Genomic DNA, 24,874 nt, shown 5'->3' with positions numbered 1-24,874 from the left:
GGTAAACATAGTCACCGTTAATTAGTTGCTTAATAACATGCAAATTAGTAACATATTGGCTCTTAACTAATCATTATTAAGTACTTATTAATGCCTTATTCGGCATGGCCTTATTATAACCCTAACCCTTTAACCCTGACACTAACCCTAACCAAATAACTCTAAAATAAGTCTTTATTACTTATAATGTGTTCCTCATTCTAAAGTGTTACCAAAAACATCTAACTTTGTCTTGAATTTAAAAAGAAAACATTTTATTTTTCACTAAAGAAGGGTTCGGTGAATGCGCTTATGAAACTGGTGGGGTTCGATACCTCCAACAAGGTTAGGAACCACTGCTCTAACCACACACACGCACGCACGCACGCACGCACGCCCGCACGCACGCACGCACGCACGCACGCACACACACACACACACACACACACACACACACACACACACACACACACAACACACACACACACACACACACACACACACACATAAATATATATAAACAGTGGTACATATTTGCCCTATATACATAGGGGCAAATATGTAGTAAAATATGTTGTAAATATATGATAAAATATGTATTAAATATGTAATAAAATATGTTGTAATTATATGGGAAATGTATGATAAAATATGTAGTCATTGTAGGGTAAATATATAATAAAATATGTAGTAAAATATGTTGTAACTATATGGTAATAAATGATATAATATGTATTAAATATGTAGTAAAATATGTTGTAATTATATGGTAAATATATGATAAAATATGTATTAAATATGTAGTAATTTTATGGTAAATATATAATAACATATGTATTACATATGTAGTAATTGTATGGTAAATATATATTATAAAATATGTATTAAATATGTAGTAATTTTATGGTAAATATATAATAAAATATGTTGTAACATATGTTGTTATTATATGGTAATACATGATATATGTATTAAATATGTAGTAAAATATGTTGTAATTATATGGTAAATATATGATAAAATATGTATTAAATATGTAGTAATTTTATGGTAAATATATAATAAAATATGTGTTACATATGTAGTAATTTTATGGTAAATATATAATAAAATATGTGTTACATATGTAGTAATTTTATGGTAAATATATAATAAAATATGTATTAAATCTGTAGTAATTTTATGGTAAATATATAATAAAATATGTATTAAATATATAGCAATTTTATGGTAAATGTATAATAAAATTTTGAATAAATATGTAGTAATTTTATGGTAAATATATAATAAAATATAAAATAAATATGTAGTAATTTTATGGTAAATATATAATAAATTATGTATTAAACATGTAGTAATTTTATTATAAATATATAATAGAAAATGTATTAAATATTAAGTAATTTTATGGTAAATATGTGATAAATATTAAGTAATTTTATGGTAAATATATGATGATATTTAAGATGAATATGTAGTAATTCTATGGTAAATATACAACGAAATATGTATTAAATATGTAGTAATTTTATGGTAAATATATTATTATTTATGTATCGAATATGTTGTAAAATATCTGGTACATCTATTATAGAATATGTAGTACAATGTAGTGGGTGTGTGGACAAATATGTTTTCTTCAACAATGTGGTTTGTAGAAAATGCTGCAAGCAACAATCAATAAATGGCAAGTTGAACTTTGACTTCCTTCCAGCAAAATGTTTCTGTGACAAATCAAGCAGAATATTTCTGTCCTGTTTTACAGCGAAACATTGATTTGTTTGCACATGTACTGAAACGCCTGTAGGAGTCAATCAATTTGAAATATTATCTGTGTGTTCTTACTGGATGTCACATAGTAGACTTAGAAGACATTTTAAATGCTGTTTTACAACAGAAGTACAGTAGGTGTGATGAAGGACCCCAACATGCTGAGATGGCAGGCCTGATACAGGAAGTCATGATTTTTAATGTTCAAAAAATGCAGGAAAAACACAAACCAGGAGATAGGAAACAGGATACCAGTAAAACAGGTGAACTGGAAACAGCGAACAGGAAACGAGAAAACTGGAGACAGCAACCAGCCTACAGGTAACAGCTTACGGTTCCCCAGCCCTGACTGGAGGGCGAGGCAGGTATAAATAGCAGCCGACTGATTGACACCAGGTGTGGCCAGGTGCCAATCAGCCGCAGGTGAGGGAAAACAGCACTCAGCGAGACAAGCAAGAAACTGACCAAAAATAGGAGCGCTGACAGGAAATTAAACACAAAAAGGACAAACCAAAACATTACCAAATTGTCAGTGAGAAGCCTGACGGAGAAGGCTTGTCACTGCTTTACACCACTGCAGTCCCCATTGGACTTATGGCTTAGATGTAGCTGCTCGGCCATGGAAAATCAATCCATGAAGCTCCCTGCGTACTGTACGTGCGCCACTTGGAAGGTCACATGAAGTTTGGAGCTCTGTAGCAACTGACTGTGCAGAAAGTCTTTGCACTATGCTGACCTCTCTGTCAGTTTATGTTGCCTACCGCTTGGTGGCTGAGTTGCTGTTGTTCCCAAACTCTTCACTTTTCTTATAATAAAGTTTACTCTGGAATATTTAGGAGCGAGGAAATTTCACGACTGTTGCAGAGGTGGCATCCTATGACAGTTCCACGCTGTAAATCACTGAGAGCGGCACATTCTTTCACAAATGTTTGGAAAAATAGTCTCCATTCCTAAGTGCTTGATTTTATACACCTGATAAGGACACCTGATTCTCATCATTTGGATGGGTGGCCATATATATATATATATATATATATATATAGCCCTGCGATGAGGTGGCGACTGGTCCAGGGTGTACCCCGCCTTCCGCCCGATTGTAGCTGAGATAGGCGCCAGCGCCCCCCGCGACCCCGAAAGGGAATAAGCGGTAGAAAATGGATGGATGGATGGATATATATATAGATTAATCAATCAATGTTTATGTATATATAGCCCTAAATCACAAGTGCCTCAAAGGGCTGCACAAACCACAACGACAAGCTCGGTAGGGCGCACATAAGGGCAAGGAAAAACTCACCCCAGTGGGACGTCGACCATGATGACTATGAGAAACCTTCGAGAGGACCACATATGTGGCCAACCCTAAAGGTCAACATGATATTTAATTCTTGTCATGGAAAGCAGAGCTGAGAACTTGAGATATTGTTCCAGATGAAGTAAAACTTCAATGAGAGTACTACATGTACAGTATGTACTGTACAGAGTGTACCGTCACCTAGTAGTGTTTGGTTGCTGAAAAAACACTGAGCTCCACTTCTGCTTCTATGGTTATCATCACACATTTTTCTCTCTTGCCTCAATGCTTTGCCAGCTTGAGTTTGTTGTCGCTGGCGGTGGTGTGGAAGTGTGCTGCACCAGACTGACTGATACTTGGTGTGAGCAGCTGGCAGGGAGCAGCACTAAGAAGGTGACGACAGGTTTCCTGGAAATAAATCCGGACGGCAGCTGATCGATGGAGGCGGGTCTTAAAAGTGGAGTCACGCTTGGTTCCTCTTTCTGCAATCAAGTGCTGACTCATCATGGCGGCCATTAAAGCCCAATGAATAATTAAAGAGCAACGAGCTGCTTTTCTGTCCATTAGCCGTGAAACAAGTGGTCCCAAATGTTGGTTTAGAGGAGAGCGATCACGCAAAGCAACTTTTATTACGTCTTGCCAGCTGCTCTCAACACAACAACAACATGGCCGTGTTCCAAACAGGAATGACAACATCGATGTCAAAGTAATGTGTTCACTATTCATTATTTGACATTTGTGACCTTGGAAGGAGACTCACCTCCCAGGAGATGACCAACTCGTGCCTGCGACCACTGCCACCGCTCACCTTAGCGGGCGCCACAGACGGCACTGAAGACAAACAAAATGGACTAAATCATCTCATCATATTTCACTTAATTGTCCTTTGTTTTTCATTTTAACACCAACAGTGTTTTTACCTGGTCAGCATCGCTAAAGTAGCAGTCGAAAATGTACCAATTTTATTTTGGTATGAAACTTATTACTTTCATTTAGATTTTCCCAAAAAAGTATCGGATTGACTTGTATGTTACTTCAAAGTAATACTTTATTATTTCAAATTAATACTTTATTACTTCAAAGTAATACTATAATTTTTCAAAGTAATATTTTATTACTTCAAAGTAAGACTGTAATACTTCAAAGTAATTTATAAGTTGAAAGTAATACTTTATCACTTCATTTAATACTTCAAAGTAATACTTTATTACTTAAAAGTAATACTTTATCACTTCAAAGTAATATTTTATACTCCAAAGTTATACTACTTTTACTTGAAAGTAATACTTTATTACTTCAAAGTAATACTTCAAAAAATACTTTATTACTTCAAAGTAATACTTTATTACTTCAAAGTAATACTTTATTACTTTAAAGTAATACTTTAATACTTTAAAGTAATGTTATTTCTTCAAAGTAATACTTTATTACTTCAAAGTAATACATTATTACTTCAAAATAATACTTTATTACTTCAAAGTAATACTTTATTACTTCAAATTAATACTTTCAAAGTAATACGTTATTACTTCAAAGTAATAATACTTCAAAGTAATACTTTATTACTTCAGAGTAATACTTTATTACTTCAAAGTTTATTACTTCAAAGTAATAATGTAATACTTCAAAGTAATAGTTTAACATTTCATGGTAATACTTTAAACACTTCAAAGTAATAATTCATTACTTCAAAGTAATACTTTAACACTTCAAAGTAATATTTTACCACTTCAAAGTAATACTTAAATCCTTGAGAATGAAACACGCTTGCTGAGTCGTCATTGATGCTGCATATAATTAGCATAAGTAGCATTAGCTCTGAGTTACCTACTTCTTTACATATAATTAGTATAAGTAGTATTAGCTCTGCTTTTTTAAATATCATTAGCATAAGTAGCTTTTAGCACTGAGTTACATGTTTGTTTATATATCATTAGCATAAGTAGCATTAGCTCTGAATGACCTGCTTCTTTAGTGCGGACCCCTCTCGAAGGTGGACTGGGGTCTCCAGTTCCGATTGCGTTACTGGCCACCACTCGGAACTGGTATTCCACCCAAGGGTTGAGCTGCACCGCCATGGCTGCCTCCAGGTCTCCAGTCACAGACTCTGGGTCTGCAAAAACAACAAGAACACAGTCACAAACTCAGGGTCTGAAAACACAACAACAACAAAGTTACATACACCAGGTCTGCAAACACAACAACAACAACACAATCGCGGACTCTGGGTCTGCAAACAGAACAACAACACCGTCACAGACTCTGGGTCTGCAAACACAACAAAAACACAGTCACAGACTCTGGGTCTGCAAACACAACAACAACACAGTCACAGACTCTGGGTCTGCAAACACAACAACAACACAGTCACGGACGCGGGGGCTCTGCAAACACAACAACAAAGTCACACACTGGGTGGTCAAACACAACAACAACACAGTCACAAATTCAGAGTCTGCAAACACAACAACAACACAGTCACAAATTCAGGGTCTGCAAACACAACAACAACAACACATATCCATACTCCGGGTCTGCAAACACAACAACAACACAGTCACAGAATCTGGGTCTGCAAACACAACAACAACACAGTCACATACTCTGGGTCTATAAACACAAAAACAACACAGTCACAGACTCTGGGTCTGCAAACAGAACAACAAAGTCACAGACTCTGGGTCTGCAAAAACAACAACACGGTCACACTCTGAGTCTGCAAACACAACAACAACACAGTCACAGACTCTGGGTCTGCAAACACAACAACAACACAGTCACAGACTCTGCATCAGCAAACATAACAATAACACAGTCACGGACTCTGGGTCTGCAAACACAACAACAACACAGTTATGGACTCTGCTTCTGCAAACACAACAATAACACAGTCACAGACTCTGGGTCTGTAAACACAACAACAACACGGTCACATACTATGGGTCTGCAAACACAATAACAACACAGACAAGACTCTGGGTCTGCAAAAGGAACAACAAAGTCACAGACTCTGGTTCTGCAAACACAACAACAACACAGTCATAGACTCTAGGTGGGCAAACACAACAACAACACAGTCACAGACTGGGTCTGCAAACACAACAACAACAACACAGTCACACACTCTGGGTCTGCAAACACAACAACAACAAAGTCACAGATTCTGGGTCCGCAAACACAACAACAACACAGTCACAGATTCTGGGTCCGTAAACACAACAACAACACAGTCACAGACTCTGGGTCTGCCAACAGAACAACAAAGTCACAGACTCTGCGTCCGTAAACACAACAACAACACGGTCACATACTATGGGTCTACAAACACAATAACAACACAGACAAGACTCTGGGTCTGCAAAAAGAACAACAAAGTCACAGACTCTGGTTCTGCAAACACAACAACAACACAGTCATAGACTCTAGGTGGGCAAACACAACAACAACACAGTCACAGACTTTGGGTCTGCAAACACAACAACAACAACACAGTCACACACTCTGGGTCTGCAAACAGAAAAACAACACAGTCACACACTCTGGGTCTGCAAACACAACAACAACAACAAAGTCACAGATTCTGGGTCCGCAAACACAACAACAACACAGTCACAGATTCTGGGTCCGTAAACACAACAACAACACAGTCACAGACTCTAGGTGGGCAAACACAACAACAACACAGTCACAAAATCTGGGTTTGCAAAAACACAACAACAACACAGTCACAGATTCGGGGTCTGCAAGCACAACGACCACAGAGGCACAGACTCTGGGTCCGCAAACACAACAACAACACAGTCCCAGACTCTGGGTCTGCAAACACAACAACAACACAGTCACAGACTCTGGGTCTGTAAACACAAAAACAACACAGTCACAGACTCTGGGTCTGTAAACACAACAACAACACAGTCCCAGACTCTGGGTCTGTAAACACAACAACAACACAGTCAAATACTCTGGGTCTGTAAACACAACAACAACACAGTCCAAGACTCTGGGTCTGCAAACACAACAATAACACAGTCACAGACTCTGGGTCTGTAAACACAACAACAACAACACAGTCACAGACTCTGGGTCTGTAAACACAACAACAACACAGTCCCAGACTCTAGGTCTTTAAACACAACAACAACACAGTCCCAGACTCTGGGTCCGCAAACATAACAATAACACAGTCACAGACTCTGGGTCTGCAAACACAACAATAACACAGTCACAGACTCTGCGTCTGCAAACACAACAATAACACAGTCACTTACTCTGGGAATGCAAACACAACAACAACAAAGTCACAGATTCTGGGTCCGCAAACACAACAACAACACAGTCACAGATTCTGGGTCCGTAAACACAACAACAACACAGTCACAGACTCTGGGTCTGCCAAAAGAACAACAAAGTCACAGACTCTGCGTCTGTAAACACAACAACAACACGGTCACATACTATGGGTCTGCAAACACAATAACAACACAGACAAGACTCTGGGTCTGCAAAAAGAACAACAAAGTCACAGACTCTGGTTCTGCAAACACAACAACAACACAGTCATAGACTCTAGGTGGGCAAACACAACAACAACACAGTCACAGACTTTGGGTCTGCAAACACAACAACAACAACACAGTCACACACTCTGGGTCTGCAAACAGAAAAACAACACAGTCACACACTCTGGGTCTGCAAACACAACAACAACAAAGTCACAGATTCTGGGTCCGCAAACACAACAACAACACAGTCACAGATTCTGAGTCCGTAAACACAACAACAACACAGTCACAGACTCTGGGTCTGCCAACAGAACAACAAAGTCACAGACTCTGCTTCTGCAAACACAACAACAACACAGTCACAGACTCTAGGTGGGCAAACACAACAACAACACAGTCACAGAATCTGGGTTTGCAAAAACACAACAACAACACAGTCACAGATTCGGGGTCTGCAAGCACAACGACAACAGAGGCACAGACTCTGGGTCCGCAAACACAACAACAACACAGTCCCAGACTCTGGGTCTGCAAACACAACAACAACACAGTCACAGACTCTGGGTCTGTAAACACAACAACAACACAGTCACAGACTCTGGGTCTGTAAACACAACAACAACACAGTCCCAGACTCTGGGTCTGTAAACACAACAACAACACAGTCAAATACTCTGGGTCTGTAAACACAACAACAACACAGTCACAGACTCTGGGTCTGTAAACACAACAACAACAACACAGTCACAGACTCTGGGTCTGTAAACACAACAACAACACAGTCCCAGACTCTAGGTCTTTAAACACAACAACAACACAGTCCCAGACTCTGGGTCCGCAAAGATAACAATAACACAGTCACAGACTCTGGGTCTGCAAACACAACAATAACACAGTCACAGACTCTGCGTCTGCAAACACAACAATAACACAGTCACTTACTCTGGGAATGCAAACACAACAACACAGTCCCAGACTCTGGGTCTGCAAACACAACAACAACACAGTCATAGACTCTGCGTCTGCAAACACAACAACAACACAGTCACAGACTGGGTCTGCAAACGCAACAACAACACAATCACAGACTATGCGTCTGCAAACACAACAACAACACAGTCACAGACTCTGGGCCTGCAAACACAACAACAACAACAAAGTCACAGATTCTGGGTCCGCAAACACAACAACAACACAGTCACAGATTCTGGGTCCGTAAACACAACAACAACACAGTCACAGACTCTAGGTGGGCAAACACAACAACAACACAGTCACAAAATCTGGGTTTGCAAAAACACAACAACAACACAGTCACAGATTCGGGGTCTGCAAGCACAACGACAACAGAGGCACAGACTCTGGGTCCGCAAACACAACAACAACACAGTCCCAGACTCTGGGTCTGCAAACACAACAACAACACAGTCACAGACTCTGGGTCTGTAAACACAACAACAACACAGTCACAGACTCTGGGTCTGTAAACACAACAACAACACAGTCCCAGACTCTGGGTCTGTAAACACAACAACAACACAGTCAAATACTCTGGGTCTGTAAACACAACAACAACACAGTCCAAGACTCTGGGTCTGCAAACACAACAATAACACAGTCACAGACTCTGGGTCTGTAAACACAACAACAACAACACAGTCACAGACTCTGGGTCTGTAAACACAACAACAACACAGTCCCAGACTCTAGGTCTTTAAACACAACAACAACACAGTCCCAGACTCTGGGTCCGCAAACATAACAATAACACAGTCACAGACTCTGGGTTTGCAAACACAACAATAACACAGTCACAGACTCTGCGTCTGCAAACACAACAATAACACAGTCACTTACTCTGGGAATGCAAACACAACAACAACAAAGTCACAGATTCTGGGTCCGCAAACACAACAACAACACAGTCACAGATTCTGGGTCCGTAAACACAACAACAACACAGTCACAGACTCTGGGTCTGCCAAAAGAACAACAAAGTCACAGACTCTGCGTCTGTAAACACAACAACAACACGGTCACATACTATGGGTCTGCAAACACAATAACAACACAGACAAGACTCTGGGTCTGCAAAAAGAACAACAAAGTCACAGACTCTGGTTCTGCAAACACAACAACAACACAGTCATAGACTCTAGGTGGGCAAACACAACAACAACACAGTCACAGACTTTGGGTCTGCAAACACAACAACAACAACACAGTCACACACTCTGGGTCTGCAAACAGAAAAAATACACAGTCACACACTCTGGGTCTGCAAACACAACAACAACAAAGTCACAGATTCTGGGTCCGCAAACACAACAACAACACAGTCACAGATTCTGAGTCCGTAAACACAACAACAACACAGTCACAGACTCTGGGTCTGCCAACAGAACAACAAAGTCACAGACTCTGCTTCTGCAAACACAACAACAACACAGTCACAGACTCTAGGTGGGCAAACACAACAACAACACAGTCACAGAATCTGGGTTTGCAAAAACACAACAACAACACAGTCACAGATTCGGGGTCTGCAAGCACAACGACAACAGAGGCACAGACTCTGGGTCCGCAAACACAACAACAACACAGTCCCAGACTCTGGGTCTGCAAACACAACAACAACACAGTCACAGACTCTGGGTCTGTAAACACAACAACAACACAGTCACAGACTCTGGGTCTGTAAACACAACAACAACACAGTCCCAGACTCTGGGTCTGTAAACACAACAACAACACAGTCAAATACTCTGGGTCTGTAAACACAACAACAACACAGTCACAGACTCTGGGTCTGTAAACACAACAACAACAACACAGTCACAGACTCTGGGTCTGTAAACACAACAACAACACAGTCCCAGACTCTAGGTCTTTAAACACAACAACAACACAGTCCCAGACTCTGGGTCCGCAAAGATAACAATAACACAGTCACAGACTCTGGGTCTGCAAACACAACAATAACACAGTCACAGACTCTGCGTCTGCAAACACAACAATAACACAGTCACTTACTCTGAGAATGCAAACACAACAACACAGTCCCAGACTCTGGGACTGCAAACACAACAACAACACAGTCACAGACTCTGCGTCTGCAAACACAACAACAACACAGTCACAGACTGGGTCTGCAAACGCAACAACAACACAATCACAGACTCTGCGTCTGCAAACACAACAACAACACAGTCACAGACTCTGGGCCTGCAAACACAACAACAACAACAAAGTCACAGATTCTGGGTCCGCAAACACAACAACAACACAGTCACAGATTCTGGGTCCGTAAACACAACAACAACACAGTCACAGACTCTAGGTGGGCAAACACAACAACAACACAGTCACAAAATCTGGGTTTGCAAAAACACAACAACAACACAGTCACAGATTCGGGGTCTGCAAGCACAACGACAACAGAGGCACAGACTCTGGGTCCGCAAACACAACAACAACACAGTCCCAGACTCTGGGTCTGCAAACACAACAACAACACAGTCACAGACTCTGGGTCTGTAAACACAACAACAACACAGTCACAGACTCTGGGTCTGTAAACACAACAACAACACAGTCCCAGACTCTGGGTCTGTAAACACAACAACAACACAGTCAAATACTCTGGGTCTGTAAACACAACAACAACACAGTCCAAGACTCTGGGTCTGCAAACACAACAATAACACAGTCACAGACTCTGGGTCTGTAAACACAACAACAACAACACAGTCACAGACTCTGGGTCTGTAAACACAACAACAACACAGTCCCAGACTCTAGGTCTTTAAACACAACAACAACACAGTCCCAGACTCTGGGTCCGCAAACATAACAATAACACAGTCACAGACTCTGGGTCCGCAAACACAACAATAACACAGTCACAGACTCTGCGTCTGCAAACACAACAATAACACAGTCACTTACTCTGGGAATGCAAACACAACAACAACAAAGTCACAGATTCTGGGTCCGCAAACACAACAACAACACAGTCACAGATTCTGGGTCCGTAAACACAACAACAACACAGTCACAGACTCTGGGTCTGCCAAAAGAACAACAAAGTCACAGACTCTGCGTCTGTAAACACAACAACAACACGGTCACATACTATGGGTCTGCAAACACAATAACAACACAGACAAGACTCTGGGTCTGCAAAAAGAACAACAAAGTCACAGACTCTGGTTCTGCAAACACAACAACAACACAGTCATAGACTCTAGGTGGGCAAACACAACAACAACACAGTCACAGACTTTGGGTCTGCAAACACAACAACAACAACACAGTCACACACTCTGGGTCTGCAAACAGAAAAACAACACAGTCACACACTCTGGGTCTGCAAACACAACAACAACAAAGTCACAGATTCTGGGTCCGCAAACACAACAACAACACAGTCACAGATTCTGAGTCCGTAAACACAACAACAACACAGTCACAGACTCTGGGTCTGCCAACAGAACAACAAAGTCACAGACTCTGCTTCTGCAAACACAACAACAACACAGTCACAGACTCTAGGTGGGCAAACACAACAACAACACAGTCACAGAATCTGGGTTTGCAAAAACACAACAACAACACAGTCACAGATTCGGGGTCTGCAAGCACAACGACAACAGAGGCACAGACTCTGGGTCCGCAAACACAACAACAACACAGTCCCAGACTCTGGGTCTGCAAACACAACAACAACACAGTCACAGACTCTGGGTCTGTAAACACAACAACAACACAGTCACAGACTCTGGGTCTGTAAACACAACAACAACACAGTCCCAGACTCTGGGTCTGTAAACACAACAACAACACAGTCAAATACTCTCGGTCTGTAAACACAACAACAACACAGTCACAGACTCTGGGTCTGTAAACACAACAACAACAACACAGTCACAGACTCTGGGTCTGTAAACACAACAACAACACAGTCCCAGACTCTAGGTCTTTAAACACAACAACAACACAGTCCCAGACTCTGGGTCCGCAAAGATAACAATAACACAGTCACAGACTCTGGGTCTGCAAACACAACAATAACACAGTCACAGACTCTGCGTCTGCAAACACAACAATAACACAGTCACTTACTCTGGGAATGCAAACACAACAACACAGTCCCAGACTCTGGGTCTGCAAACACAACAACAACACAGTCACAGACTCTGCGTCTGCAAACACAACAACAACACAGTCACAGACTGGGTCTGCAAACGCAACAACAACACAATCACAGACTCTGCGTCTGCAAACACAACAACAACACAGTCACAGACTCTGGGCCTGCAAACACAACAACAACACTGTCACAGACTCTGGGTCTGCAAAGACAACAACAACACAGTTACATTCTACGGGTCTGCAAACACAACAACAACACAGTCACAGACTCTGGGTCTGCAAACACAACAACAACACAGTCACAGACTCTGGGTCTGCAAACACAACAACACAGTCACAGACTCTGGGTCTGCAAACACAACAACAACACAGTCACAGACTCTGGGTCTGCAAACACAACAACACAGTCACAGACTCTGGGTCTGCAAACACAACAACAACACAGTCACAGACTCTGGGTCTGCAAACACAACAACAACACAGTCACAGACTCTGGGTCTGCAAACACAACAACAACACAGTCACAGACTCTGGGTCTGCAAACACAACAACAACACAGTCACAGACTCTGGGTCTGCAAACACAACAACAACACAGTCACAGACTCTGGGTCTGCAAACACAACAACAACACAGTCACAGACTCTGGGTCTGCAAACACAACAACAATACAGTCACAGACTCTGGGTCTGCAAACACAACAAGAACACAGTCACAAACTCAGGGTCTGAAAACACAACAACAACAAAGTTACATACACCAGGTCTGCAAACACAACAACAACAACACAATCGCGGACTCTGGGTCTGCAAACAGAACAACAACACCGTCACAGACTCTGGGTCTGCAAACACAACAAAAACACAGTCACAGACTCTGGGTCTGCAAACACAACAACAACACAGTCACAGACTCTGGGTCTGCAAACACAACAACAACACAGTCACGGACGCGGGGGCTCTGCAAACACAACAACAAAGTCACACACTGGGTGGTCAAACACAACAACAACACAGTCACAAATTCAGAGTCTGCAAACACAACAACAACACAGTCACAAATTCAGGGTCTGCAAACACAACAACAACAACACATATCCATACTCCGGGTCTGCAAACACAACAACAACACAGTCACAGACTCTGGGTCTGCAAACACAACAACAACACAGTCACATACTCTGGGTCTATAAACACAAAAACAACACAGTCACAGACTCTGGGTCTGCAAACAGAACAACAAAGTCACAGACTCTGGGTCTGCAAAAACAACAACACGGTCACACTCTGAGTCTGCAAACACAACAACAACACAGTCACAGACTCTGGGTCTGCAAACACAACAACAACACAGTCACAGACTCTGCATCAGCAAACATAACAATAACACAGTCACGGACTCTGGGTCTGCAAACACAACAACAACACAGTTATGGACTCTGCTTCTGCAAACACAACAATAACACAGTCACAGACTCTGGGTCTGTAAACACAACAACAACAAAGTCACAGATTCTGGGTCCGCAAACACAACAACAACACAGTCACAGATTCTGAGTCCGTAAACACAACAACAACACAGTCACAGACTCTGGGTCTGCCAACAGAACAACAAAGTCACAGACTCTGCTTCTGCAAACACAACAACAACACAGTCACAGACTCTAGGTGGGCAAACACAACAACAACACAGTCACAGAATCTGGGTTTGCAAAAACACAACAACAACACAGTCACAGATTCGGGGTCTGCAAGCACAACGACAACAGAGGCACAGACTCTGGGTCCGCAAACACAACAACAACACAGTCCCAGACTCTGGGTCTGCAAACACAACAACAACACAGTCACAGACTCTGGGTCTGTAAACACAACAACAACACAGTCACAGACTCTGGGTCTGTAAACACAACAACAACACAGTCCCAGACTCTGGGTCTGTAAACACAACAACAACACAGTCAAATACTCTGGGTCTGTAAACACAACAACAACACAGTCACAGACTCTGGGTCTGTAAACACAACAACAACAACACAGTCACAGACTCTGGGTCTGTAAACACAACAACAACACAGTCCCAGACTCTAGGTCTTTAAACACAACAACACAGTCCCAGACTCTGGGTCCGCAAAGATAACAATAACACAGTCACAGACTCTGGGTCTGCAAACACAACAATAACACAGTCACAGACTCTGCGTCTGCAAACACAACAATAACACAGTCACTTACTCTGGGAATGCAAACACAACAACACAGTCCCAGACTCTGGGTCTGCAAACACAACAACAACACAGTCACAGACTCTGCGTCTGCAAACACAACAACAACACAGTCACAGACTGGGTCTGCAAACGCAACAACAACACAATCACAGACTCTGCGTCTGCAAACACAACAACAACACAGTCACAGACTCTGGGCCTGCAAACACAACAACAACACTGTCACAGACTCTGGGTCTGCAAAGACAACAACAACACAGTTACATTCTACGGGTCTGCAAACACAACAACAACACAGTCACAGACTCTGGGTCTGCAAACACAACAACAACACAGTCACAGACTCTGGGTCTGCAAACACAACAACACAGTCACAGACTCTGGGTCTGCAAACACAACAACACAGTCACAGACTCTGGGTCTGCAAACACAACAACACAGTCACAGACTCTGGGTCTGCAAACACAACAACAACACAGTCACAGACTCTGGGTCTGCAAACACAACAACAACACAGTCACAGACTCTGGGTCTGCAAACACAACAACAACACAGTCACAGACTCTGGGTCTGCAAACACAACAACAACACAGTCACAGACTCTGGGTCTGCAAACACAACAACAACACAGTCACAGACTCTGGGTCTGCAAACACAACAACAACACAGTCACAGACTCTGGGTCTGCAAACACAACAACAATACAGTCACAGACTCTGGGTCTGCAAACACAACAACAACACAGTCACAGACTCTGAGTCTGCAAACACAACAACTATGTCAACACTTTTCAGCGGATTAGAAAATGTCCAACACCAACCCCCATCATCTAGGACAATTGTGCTAGTATCAATATTTTTTTAAATTTCCAGTTTTCTCCACATTTCCAGGAAATTCTCATTCACGTGAATGGATGTATTCATCGTTTTAAAATGCCTGAAATTCTCAACATTTTGCACCATTAAAGGCCTACTGAAACCCACTACTACCCACCACGCAGTCTGATAGTTTATGTATCAATGATGAAATATTAACATTGCAACACATGCCAATATGGCCTTTTTGTTTACTTAATTACAATTTTAAATTTCCCGGGAGTTTCGTCTTGGAAACGTTGTGTAATGATGACGTGTACGCAAGACGTCACGCGTTTTTAGGAAGTATGAGCGCTGCGCACACACACAGCTAAATGTCGTCTGCTTTAACGGCATAATTATACAGTTCTTTGGACATATGTGTTGCAGAATCTTTTGCAATTTCTTCAATTAATATTGGAGAAGTCACAGTAGAAAGATGGAGTCTGGAAGCTTTAGCCTTTAGCCACACAAACACACGGTGATTCCTTGTTTAAAATTCCTGGAGATGAAACTTTCCTATGGATCAGAGCGCGGTCAAGCCAACATGGATCCCTACCACATGTCAACCACCAGGTTTCGGTGAGAAAATTGTGGTTAAAAAGTCAGTTCTTACCGGAGAAAAGCTGAGCTTGTGCCGTCCATAGCTGCCATCGACTCCCCTGAGACACTGGCGTCAAGACACCCGTGGACACACCCTTCTGGCTATCAGGTACTATTTAACTCACTAAAACACTAGCAACACAATAGAAAGATAAGGGATTTCCCAGAATTATCCTAGTAAATGTCTCTAAAAACATCTGAATCCGTCCCATTGCAATTGCGTTTTTTTTTTTTCTAGTCCGTTGCTTTCAATATCCTCAAACACGAATCTTTCATCCTCGCTCAAATTGATGGGGAAATTGTCGTTTTCTCCGTCCGAATAGCACTTTTTGTTGGAGGCTCCCATTAAAAACAATGTGAAAATGTGAGGAGCCATCAAACGTGTGATGTCATCGTCTGCGACTTCCGGTAGAGGCAGGGCTTTTCTCTTAGCACCGAAAGTTGCGAACTTTATTGTGGATGTTCTCTACTAAATCCTTTCAGCAAAAATATGGCAATATCGCGAAATGATCAAGTATGAGACATAGAATGGACCTGCTATCCCCGTTTAAATAAGAAAATCTCATTTCAGTAGGCCTTTAATAAACCCCATTCTGACCTTTCCACCATCCACACACACTAATTTTCCCATACAGCGAATGCAAAACTTGTTTTCCCTTCCCCCAAATTCCCAGTTTACCTGGAATTTTCTCCCTATTGACAATGAATGGTAAATATACAAAGTGTTGCATATCCCACTTTTCTCCTCCCATTTGAAGCGTTCCAAAATCCACACACTCCACTCACCTTGGACAATCAAGTATTTCAGTTCCACTCCCGCGTATCGGCAAATTGTAGTGATTGTTTTGATATTCCATGGTCTTGAGGTCTTTCAGAGAGCCCAGCGACTATAAACAAACGACGGGCCTGAGGGCGGACTAATGTGTTTTTGAGCGCATCGGTTAATCCATAAATGTTCTTTCTTGCAGCAAAGTGCAGCGAGTGATTTTGAGTGTGACATGAAGAATGAGGACTTCTAAAGAATAATACTTTCTTCCATGATGTTGTCAAACTGGACCTTTTGAGTGTAATTGTGTAGAGGAAAATAGTGCTTAGCACAGCAATTTCCTGGAGTGAGGAAAATATCTTAGTGAGATAAAAACAATCATGTCACCAGTCTGATTACCCGTCTGGACGTTGTGCCAGCCCATAGAGAAGGGGCTGCGGGCCTGCAGCTGGTAGGTGCTGATGGGACTGTGGTTGTCCAGACCACGGCTCCAGGACAGGCTGGCACTGGTGGCACCGATCTCCTCCACGATGGCCACTCCAGGAGGGCCGGGAGGACCTGAGAGGGCGAGAAGGGGAGGTCACACTTCTAGAATGTTCTTGACGGTGCAAGTATTGTGCTAATGAAAACACACTGTGTCAAAGTGTGCTTTAAGATGTACTGTGTGACTTTTCCCAAGTATAATCCTGCAGCAACTTTTTAAATGAATTTCTAACACACAGAGAACAATATCAGTCAAAAACTCCTGCATTCTGAGATGTAAGGAACACATCATCAGTCAGCATATATATACATATATATATATATACTGTATATATAAATTTTTAAACATATACATGTACATATACACACATACATATATGTACATACATACATACATGTATGTATACATTTATATATAAAAATATACATGCAGTATATTTGTACATATAGATATATATACAGTATACTTAAACATATATGTATATGTATACGTATACATATATTTATGTATATATACATATATATATATATATATATGTACACATATTTCTCTCTTTATATATATGTATATATATATATATACATATACATACATGTATATGTATATATATATATGCATTTTTATTTGTAATTAAGCTTTTTTGCACACACACACACACACACACACACACACGCACACACACACACACACACACACACACACACACACACACACACACACACACACACACACACACACACACACACACACACACACACACACACACACAATCACAAAATGTTTAATTTAATTTGTAACTATGTTTTAATCCATCCATCCGTCCAACCATTTTTCTACCGCATATAAATAAATGTTTAATGTGTAATTATTTATACTAGGACTGTGAATATTTGGGCAGCACACATTTGGATTCGATTCTCTGGGCTGACCATTTGATTCAGAATCGATTCTCGATTGAAAATCAAAACTTTTCAATAACATCGGGTGCCATTTCTATGATGAACTACATCAAATATACGAACTCAGTGGCCTAGTGGTCAGAGTGTCCGCCCTGAGATCGGTAGGTTGTGAGTTCAAACCCCGACCGAGTCATACCAAAGACTATAAAAATGGAACCCATTGCCTCCCTGTTTGGCACTCAGCATCAAGGGTTGGAATTGGGGGTTAAATCACTATAAATGATTCCCGGGTGCGGCCACCGCTGCTGCCCACTGCTCCCCTCACTTCCCAGGGGGTGATCAAGGGGATGGGTCAAATGCAGAGGACACATTTCCCCACACCTAGTGTGTGTGTGACAATCATTGGTACTTTAACTTTAACTTAATTTAAATACAAATAAGAAGTAGAAGTACTGTCACAGCGCGGGCTCGAACTCGCTGGCAGCGCAACAAGAAATGCCCCTGCTTGCACTGGTCGTGTCACGGCCAGGCTGTGGGCGATTGGGAATCTGCACAGCTGGAACTGATGAGGGCGAGCAGTATAAAGGACCAGAGGACCCAAGGATCCTGGTGGGAACTTAGTTCTCCATTATATACCGTAAGCCAAAACAAGCTTTATGCTTTCTCCGTGTTTCTTCCCCGTGCTTGATTTTGATTTGTCCCCTGTCTTCTCCCTTGTGCCAGCAGTGTTTTCCTTCCATTGCCGTTGTTTCGAGCTGTGTGTCTCGCTCCCTTGGATTGTCTAGGTTGATGTCCTCAAATTTCTGTGACCATGTCTGTTGACATTTTGTGTTGGTTGGAGTTTTTTATTTTTTTGCACAATGACTAGGGAAGGTTGTTCGCCTTAGGTCGTAAAAGAAATGCTGCACATGGTCCACGTGGGAGGCATGATAACATCACGTCCACAGCCTGATTAGTCCGGCAGCATCAGCAAATCGCTAATCGACCATGGTCTGCAAGCCTGATGGAGAATTTCCTCCATCTGGATGTTCCTGTGTGAGGCTGCACCTTCACGTCTGGACCATGCAGGTGCACACAAGAACATGGACACTTTCCAACTCACACATTAGCAGCAGTAGTAGTAGTAGTAGTACGGGATGGAGAAAATTCAAGTCAGCACGTAAGATTAGAGTGTGGAAGGTGTGAATGTTTGATCAACAAACATCTGCTCTTGTTGTAAAAAATGCTCCTCAGTAGACTGACTCGAATATGTTTCCTGCACAGCAAGAATATTTAGTAGCAACATGGACTTGACTTAGTTCCAATAAAAGTCAACATATGTTCAGTCTGAGCAGGAGCAGCTGTGGTGTGTCACCTCCACACAGTCCCCTCATGAGGTTACAATTGACGAAGGTCATAGTCAACGTGTGGCTGATATGGAGTCAGTCCTTAGGACCGTCACAACCAGCACTGATGCCAGGAAGTACCTGGGTACCACATGCAGTACTTAATACAATAACATGTACACAACATGCAGTACTATGTACTCCAACATCTACACCACATGTAGTACTATGTACATGTAGTACTATGTACTCTGACATCTACACCACATGTAGTACTATGTACATGTAGTACTATGTATTCTGACATATACACCACATGTAGTACTATGTACATGTAGTACTATGTATTCTGACATATACACCACATGTAGTACTATGTACATGTAGTACTATGTATTCTGACATATACACCACATGTAGTACTATGTACATGTAGTACTATGTACTCTGGCATCTACACCACATGTAGTACTATGTACATGTAGTACTATGTACTCTAACATCTACACCACATGTAGTACTATGTACATGTAGTACTATGTACTCTAACATCTACACCACATGTAGTACTATGCACATGTAGTACTATGTATTCTGACATATACACCGCATGTAGTACTATGTACATGTAGTACTATGTACTCTAACATCTACACCACATGTAGTACTATGTACATGTAGTACTATGTATTCTGACATATACACCACATGTAGTACTATGTACATGTAGTACTATGTACTCTGACATCTACACCACATGTAGTACTATGTACACTGACATTTACACCACATTTAGTACTATGTACTCTGACATCTACACCACATGTGGTACTGTGTACATGTAGTACTATGTACTCTGACATTTACACCACATGTAGTACTATGTACATGTAGTACTATGTACTCTGACATTTACACCACATGTAGTACTATGTACATGTAGTACAATGTACTCTGACATTTACACCACATGTAGTACTATGTACATGTAGTACTATGTACTCTAACATCCACACCACATGTAGTACTGTGTACATGTGTACAATGTTGTAATCTTTTTAGGGGGGGCACACAATGTCGTCTTCTTTCTGGGGGGCACACAATGTTGTCTTCTTTCTGGGGGGGAACACAATGTTGTCTTCTTTCGGGGGGCGCACAATGTTGTAATCTTTCTAGGGGGGGCACACAATGTCTTCTTTCAAGGGTTGACACAATGTCGTCTTCTTTCTGGGGAGGCACATAATGTTGTCTTCTTTCTAGGGGGTCACACAATGTCTTCTTTCTGGGGGGACACACAATGTCGTCCTCTTTCTGGGGGGAGGGGGGTCACACAATGTTGTCTTCTTTCTAGGGGGGCACACAATGTCTTCTTTCTAGGGGGGGGTCACCCAATGTTGTCTTCTTTCTGGGGTTGGAACACAATGTTGTCTTTTTTCTAGGGGGGCACACAATGTTGTAATCTTTCGGGGGGAGGAGGGGGGCACACAATGGTATCTTCTTTTAAGGGTTGACACAATGTCGTCTTCTTTCTGGGGGCGGGCACACAATGTTGTCTTCTTTCTAGGGGGTCACACAATGTCTTCTTTCTGGGGGGTCACACAATTTCGTAATCTTTCTAGGCGGGGGCACAATGTTGTAATCTTTCTAAGCGGGGGGAACAATGTTGTGTTCTTTCTAGGGGGGCACACAATGTCTTCTTTCTGGGGGGGGACACAATGTTGTCCTCTTTCTGGGGGGAGGGGGGTCACACAATGTTGTCTTCTTTCTAGGGGGGCACACAATGTCTTCTTTGTGGGGGGCACATAATGTTGTCTTCTTTCTAGGGGGTCACACAATGTCTTCTTTCTGGGGGGGACACACAATGTCGTCCTCTTTCTGGGGGGAGGGGGGTCACACAATGTTGTCTTCTTTCTAGGGGGGCACACAATGTCTTCTTTCTGGGGGGGGGGGTCACACAATGTTGTTTTCTTTCTAGCGGGTCACACAATGTCTTCTTTCTGGGGGGGCACACATTGTTGTATTCTTTCTAGGGGGAGCACACAATGTCATCTTCTTTCTGGAGGAGTGCACAATGTTGTATTCTTTCTGGGGGGGGGCACAGACACAATGTTGTCTTCTTTCTAGGGAGTGGACACAATGTTGTCCCCTTTCTGGGGGGTGGGGGGGTGACGTAATGTTGTCTTCTTTCTGGGAGGAGGGGGCGCACAATGTTAAATTATTTCTAGGGGCTGCAAACAATGTTATATTCTTTCTAGGGGGGGGTCACACAATGTCGTAATCTTTGTAGGCGGGGGACACAATGTTGTAATCTTTCTAAGCGGGGGGCACAATGTTGTGTTCTTTCTAGGGGGGCACACAATGTTGTCTTTTTTTTAGAAGGGCCACAGAATGTTGTCTTCTTTCGGGGGGGGGCACATACACAACGTTGTATTCTTTCTGGGGGGGGGGGGTCACAATGTTGTCTTCTTTCTAGAGGGGAGAGGTCACACAATGTTGTCCTCTTCCTAGGGGGGAACACAATGTTGTATTCTTTCTAGAGGGTGAGGGGTGTACACAATGTCTTCTTTCTGGGGGGGGGGGTCACACAATGTTGTTTTCTTTCTAGCGGGTCACACAATGTCTTCTTTCTGGGGGGGCACACATTGTTGTATTCTTTCTAGGGGGAGCACACAATGTCATCTTCTTTCTGGAGGAGTGCACAATGTTGTATTCTTTCTGGGGGGGGGCACAGACACAATGTTGTCTTCTTTCTAGGGAGTGGACACAATGTTGTCCCCTTTCTGGGGGGTGGGGGGGTGACGTAATGTTGTCTTCTTTCTGGGAGGAGGGGGCGCACAATGTTAAATTATTTCTAGGGGCTGCAAACAATGTTATATTCTTTCTAGGGGGGGGTCACACGATGTCGTAATCTTTGTAGGCGGGGGACACAATGTTGTAATCTTTCTAAGCGGGGGGCACAATGTTGTGTTCTTTCTAGGGGGGCACACAATGTTGTCTTTTTTTTAGAAGGGCCACAGAATGTTGTCTTCTTTCGGGGGGGGGCACATACACAACGTTGTATTCTTTCTGGGGGGGGGGGGGTCCCAATGTTGTCTTCTTTCTAGAGGGGAGAGGTCACACAATGTTGTCCTCTTCCTAGGGGGGAACACAATGTTGTATTCTTTCTAGAGGGTGAGGGGTGTACACAATGTCTTTGTCTTTCTAGGGGGGGTGTAACATGAAATAATTGACAAGCACTCGGCGAATAAATGAGAAAGTGTTAAGAATAAAGTAGTAATAATGTAGTAATGTTATTACAATGCTACAGTATGATAATAATAACATTTTTAATTTTTACTGAGGAAAAATCGTAAAATTCCGATATTTCATTTTTGAAGTCGGTTTTAATCCGACTTTATTCTGGTAAAAAAAAGTACTATTCATAATATATCGTGTGTTGACCTCGAACCAGAAGCTCCGCCTCCGCAGCCACGGTGTCAGCACTGGTGTGAGCCTTGCAGGCGTACTTCCCAGCATGCATCAGCAGAATACTCCTGATCATCAGATCCACCGTGGAGGTGTGCTGCATGACGCCAGGGAAGCACAAGTCACAAATGATGACACATTTTAATTAAAAAAATATATATACATATATACGTATTTTTATTTTTATTTATTTTGTATGTAAATATGTAATGTATATACATACATAAATATACATAAATTATACAATACATGAATTCTAATGGTATGATACCATCTGAAACAGTAGGATACATGAATGTAGACATGATGTATGATATCATATGATACGGTGTGATACAAGGCTATTGATGTGATGCGATACAAATGAGAGCTGAGATGATGTGTAAGCAAAAGAACAAAGCAGTACTTACCTTGGCTCTGACTGTCTGGATGTACTCAAAGTGTCCTCCTCCCTGCTGGAAGGTGATTGGCTGCTGGTTGAATGTCCACAGGAAGGTGACGTCCATGGAGCTGTCGTGTGAGACCTTGCAGCTCAGCACCACGCTCTCTCCCACCGTCACCTCCACGCTGCTGGGACTCAGATCCACACGCATGGCCTCTGTGAGCACAAAGCTGCTGAACTGTCACCTCAGGATAACTCACGCCTACGTCGCCCCCACGCCTACGCCGCCGACTGTGATTGTGACCGTGATGGTGACGTGATTGTGACATGATTGTGATATGACCGTGATATGACTGTGACTGTGATGGTGACATGATTGTAACGTGACTGTGATGTGATGGTGATGTGATGGTGACGTGATTGTGACATGATTGTGATATGACCGTGATATGACTGTGACTGTGATGGTGACATGATTGTAACGTGACTGTGATGTGATGGTGACGTGATTGTGACATGATTGTGATATGACCGTGATATGACTGTGACTGTGATGGTGACATGATTGTGATGTGATTGTGGCATGACCGTAATTGGGAGTGAAATGGTGACGTGATTGTGACATGATTGTAACGTGACTGTGACGTGATGGTGACATGATTGTGATGTGATTGTGGCATGACCGTAATTGTGAGTGAAATGTTGACGGGATTGTGACATGATTGTAACGTGACTTTGATTGCGGCATGACCGTGATGGTGGCGTGATTGTGACATGGTGGTGATGTGATGGTGACGTGATGGTGACATGATTGTGATGTGATTGTGACATGACCGTGATTGTGAGTGTAATGGTGACGTGACTGTGACATGATTGTAACGTGACTTTGATTGCGGCATGACCGTGATGGTGACGTGCCCATGATTTTGATTGTGACGTGAATTTGATTGTGGCATGACTTTGATTGTGAACGTAATGGTGACGTGATTGTGACATGATTGTAACTTGATTTTGATTATGGCGTGACCGTGATTGTAACGTGACTGTGATTGTGACGTGAATGTGACATGAGTGTGACGTGATTGTGATGTTATTGTGACGTGATTGTGACGTAATGGTGACGTGATGGTGACGTGATTGTGATGTGATGGTGATGTGATTGTGACATGAT

General features: G+C 42.2%; 1 protein-coding gene across 2 annotated transcripts in view; it reads right to left on the bottom strand.

Annotated features, from left to right (window-relative positions):
• The window catches only part of LOC133537089 (contactin-5-like), a 131,232-nt gene that overhangs the window by 12,313 nt on the left and 94,045 nt on the right, over nt 1-24,874 (bottom strand). For both annotated transcript variants that reach the window (XM_061877949.1, XM_061877950.1), the window contains 5 exons: nt 23,732-23,919; nt 23,298-23,418; nt 17,548-17,706; nt 5,007-5,156; nt 3,804-3,874 (listed from right to left, as the gene is read on the bottom strand). In XM_061877949.1, the coding sequence (XP_061733933.1) occupies nt 3,804-3,874; nt 5,007-5,156; nt 17,548-17,706; nt 23,298-23,418; nt 23,732-23,919 (689 nt within the window). The remainder of the gene's footprint in view (nt 1-3,803; nt 3,875-5,006; nt 5,157-17,547; nt 17,707-23,297; nt 23,419-23,731; nt 23,920-24,874) is intronic.

The sequence above is a fragment of the Nerophis ophidion genome, linkage group LG18 (genome assembly GCF_033978795.1).
Source record: "Nerophis ophidion isolate RoL-2023_Sa linkage group LG18, RoL_Noph_v1.0, whole genome shotgun sequence".
In the NCBI taxonomy this organism is placed as follows: domain Eukaryota; kingdom Metazoa; phylum Chordata; class Actinopteri; order Syngnathiformes; family Syngnathidae; genus Nerophis; species Nerophis ophidion.
This window is presented reverse-complemented; position numbering and strand designations above follow the sequence as displayed.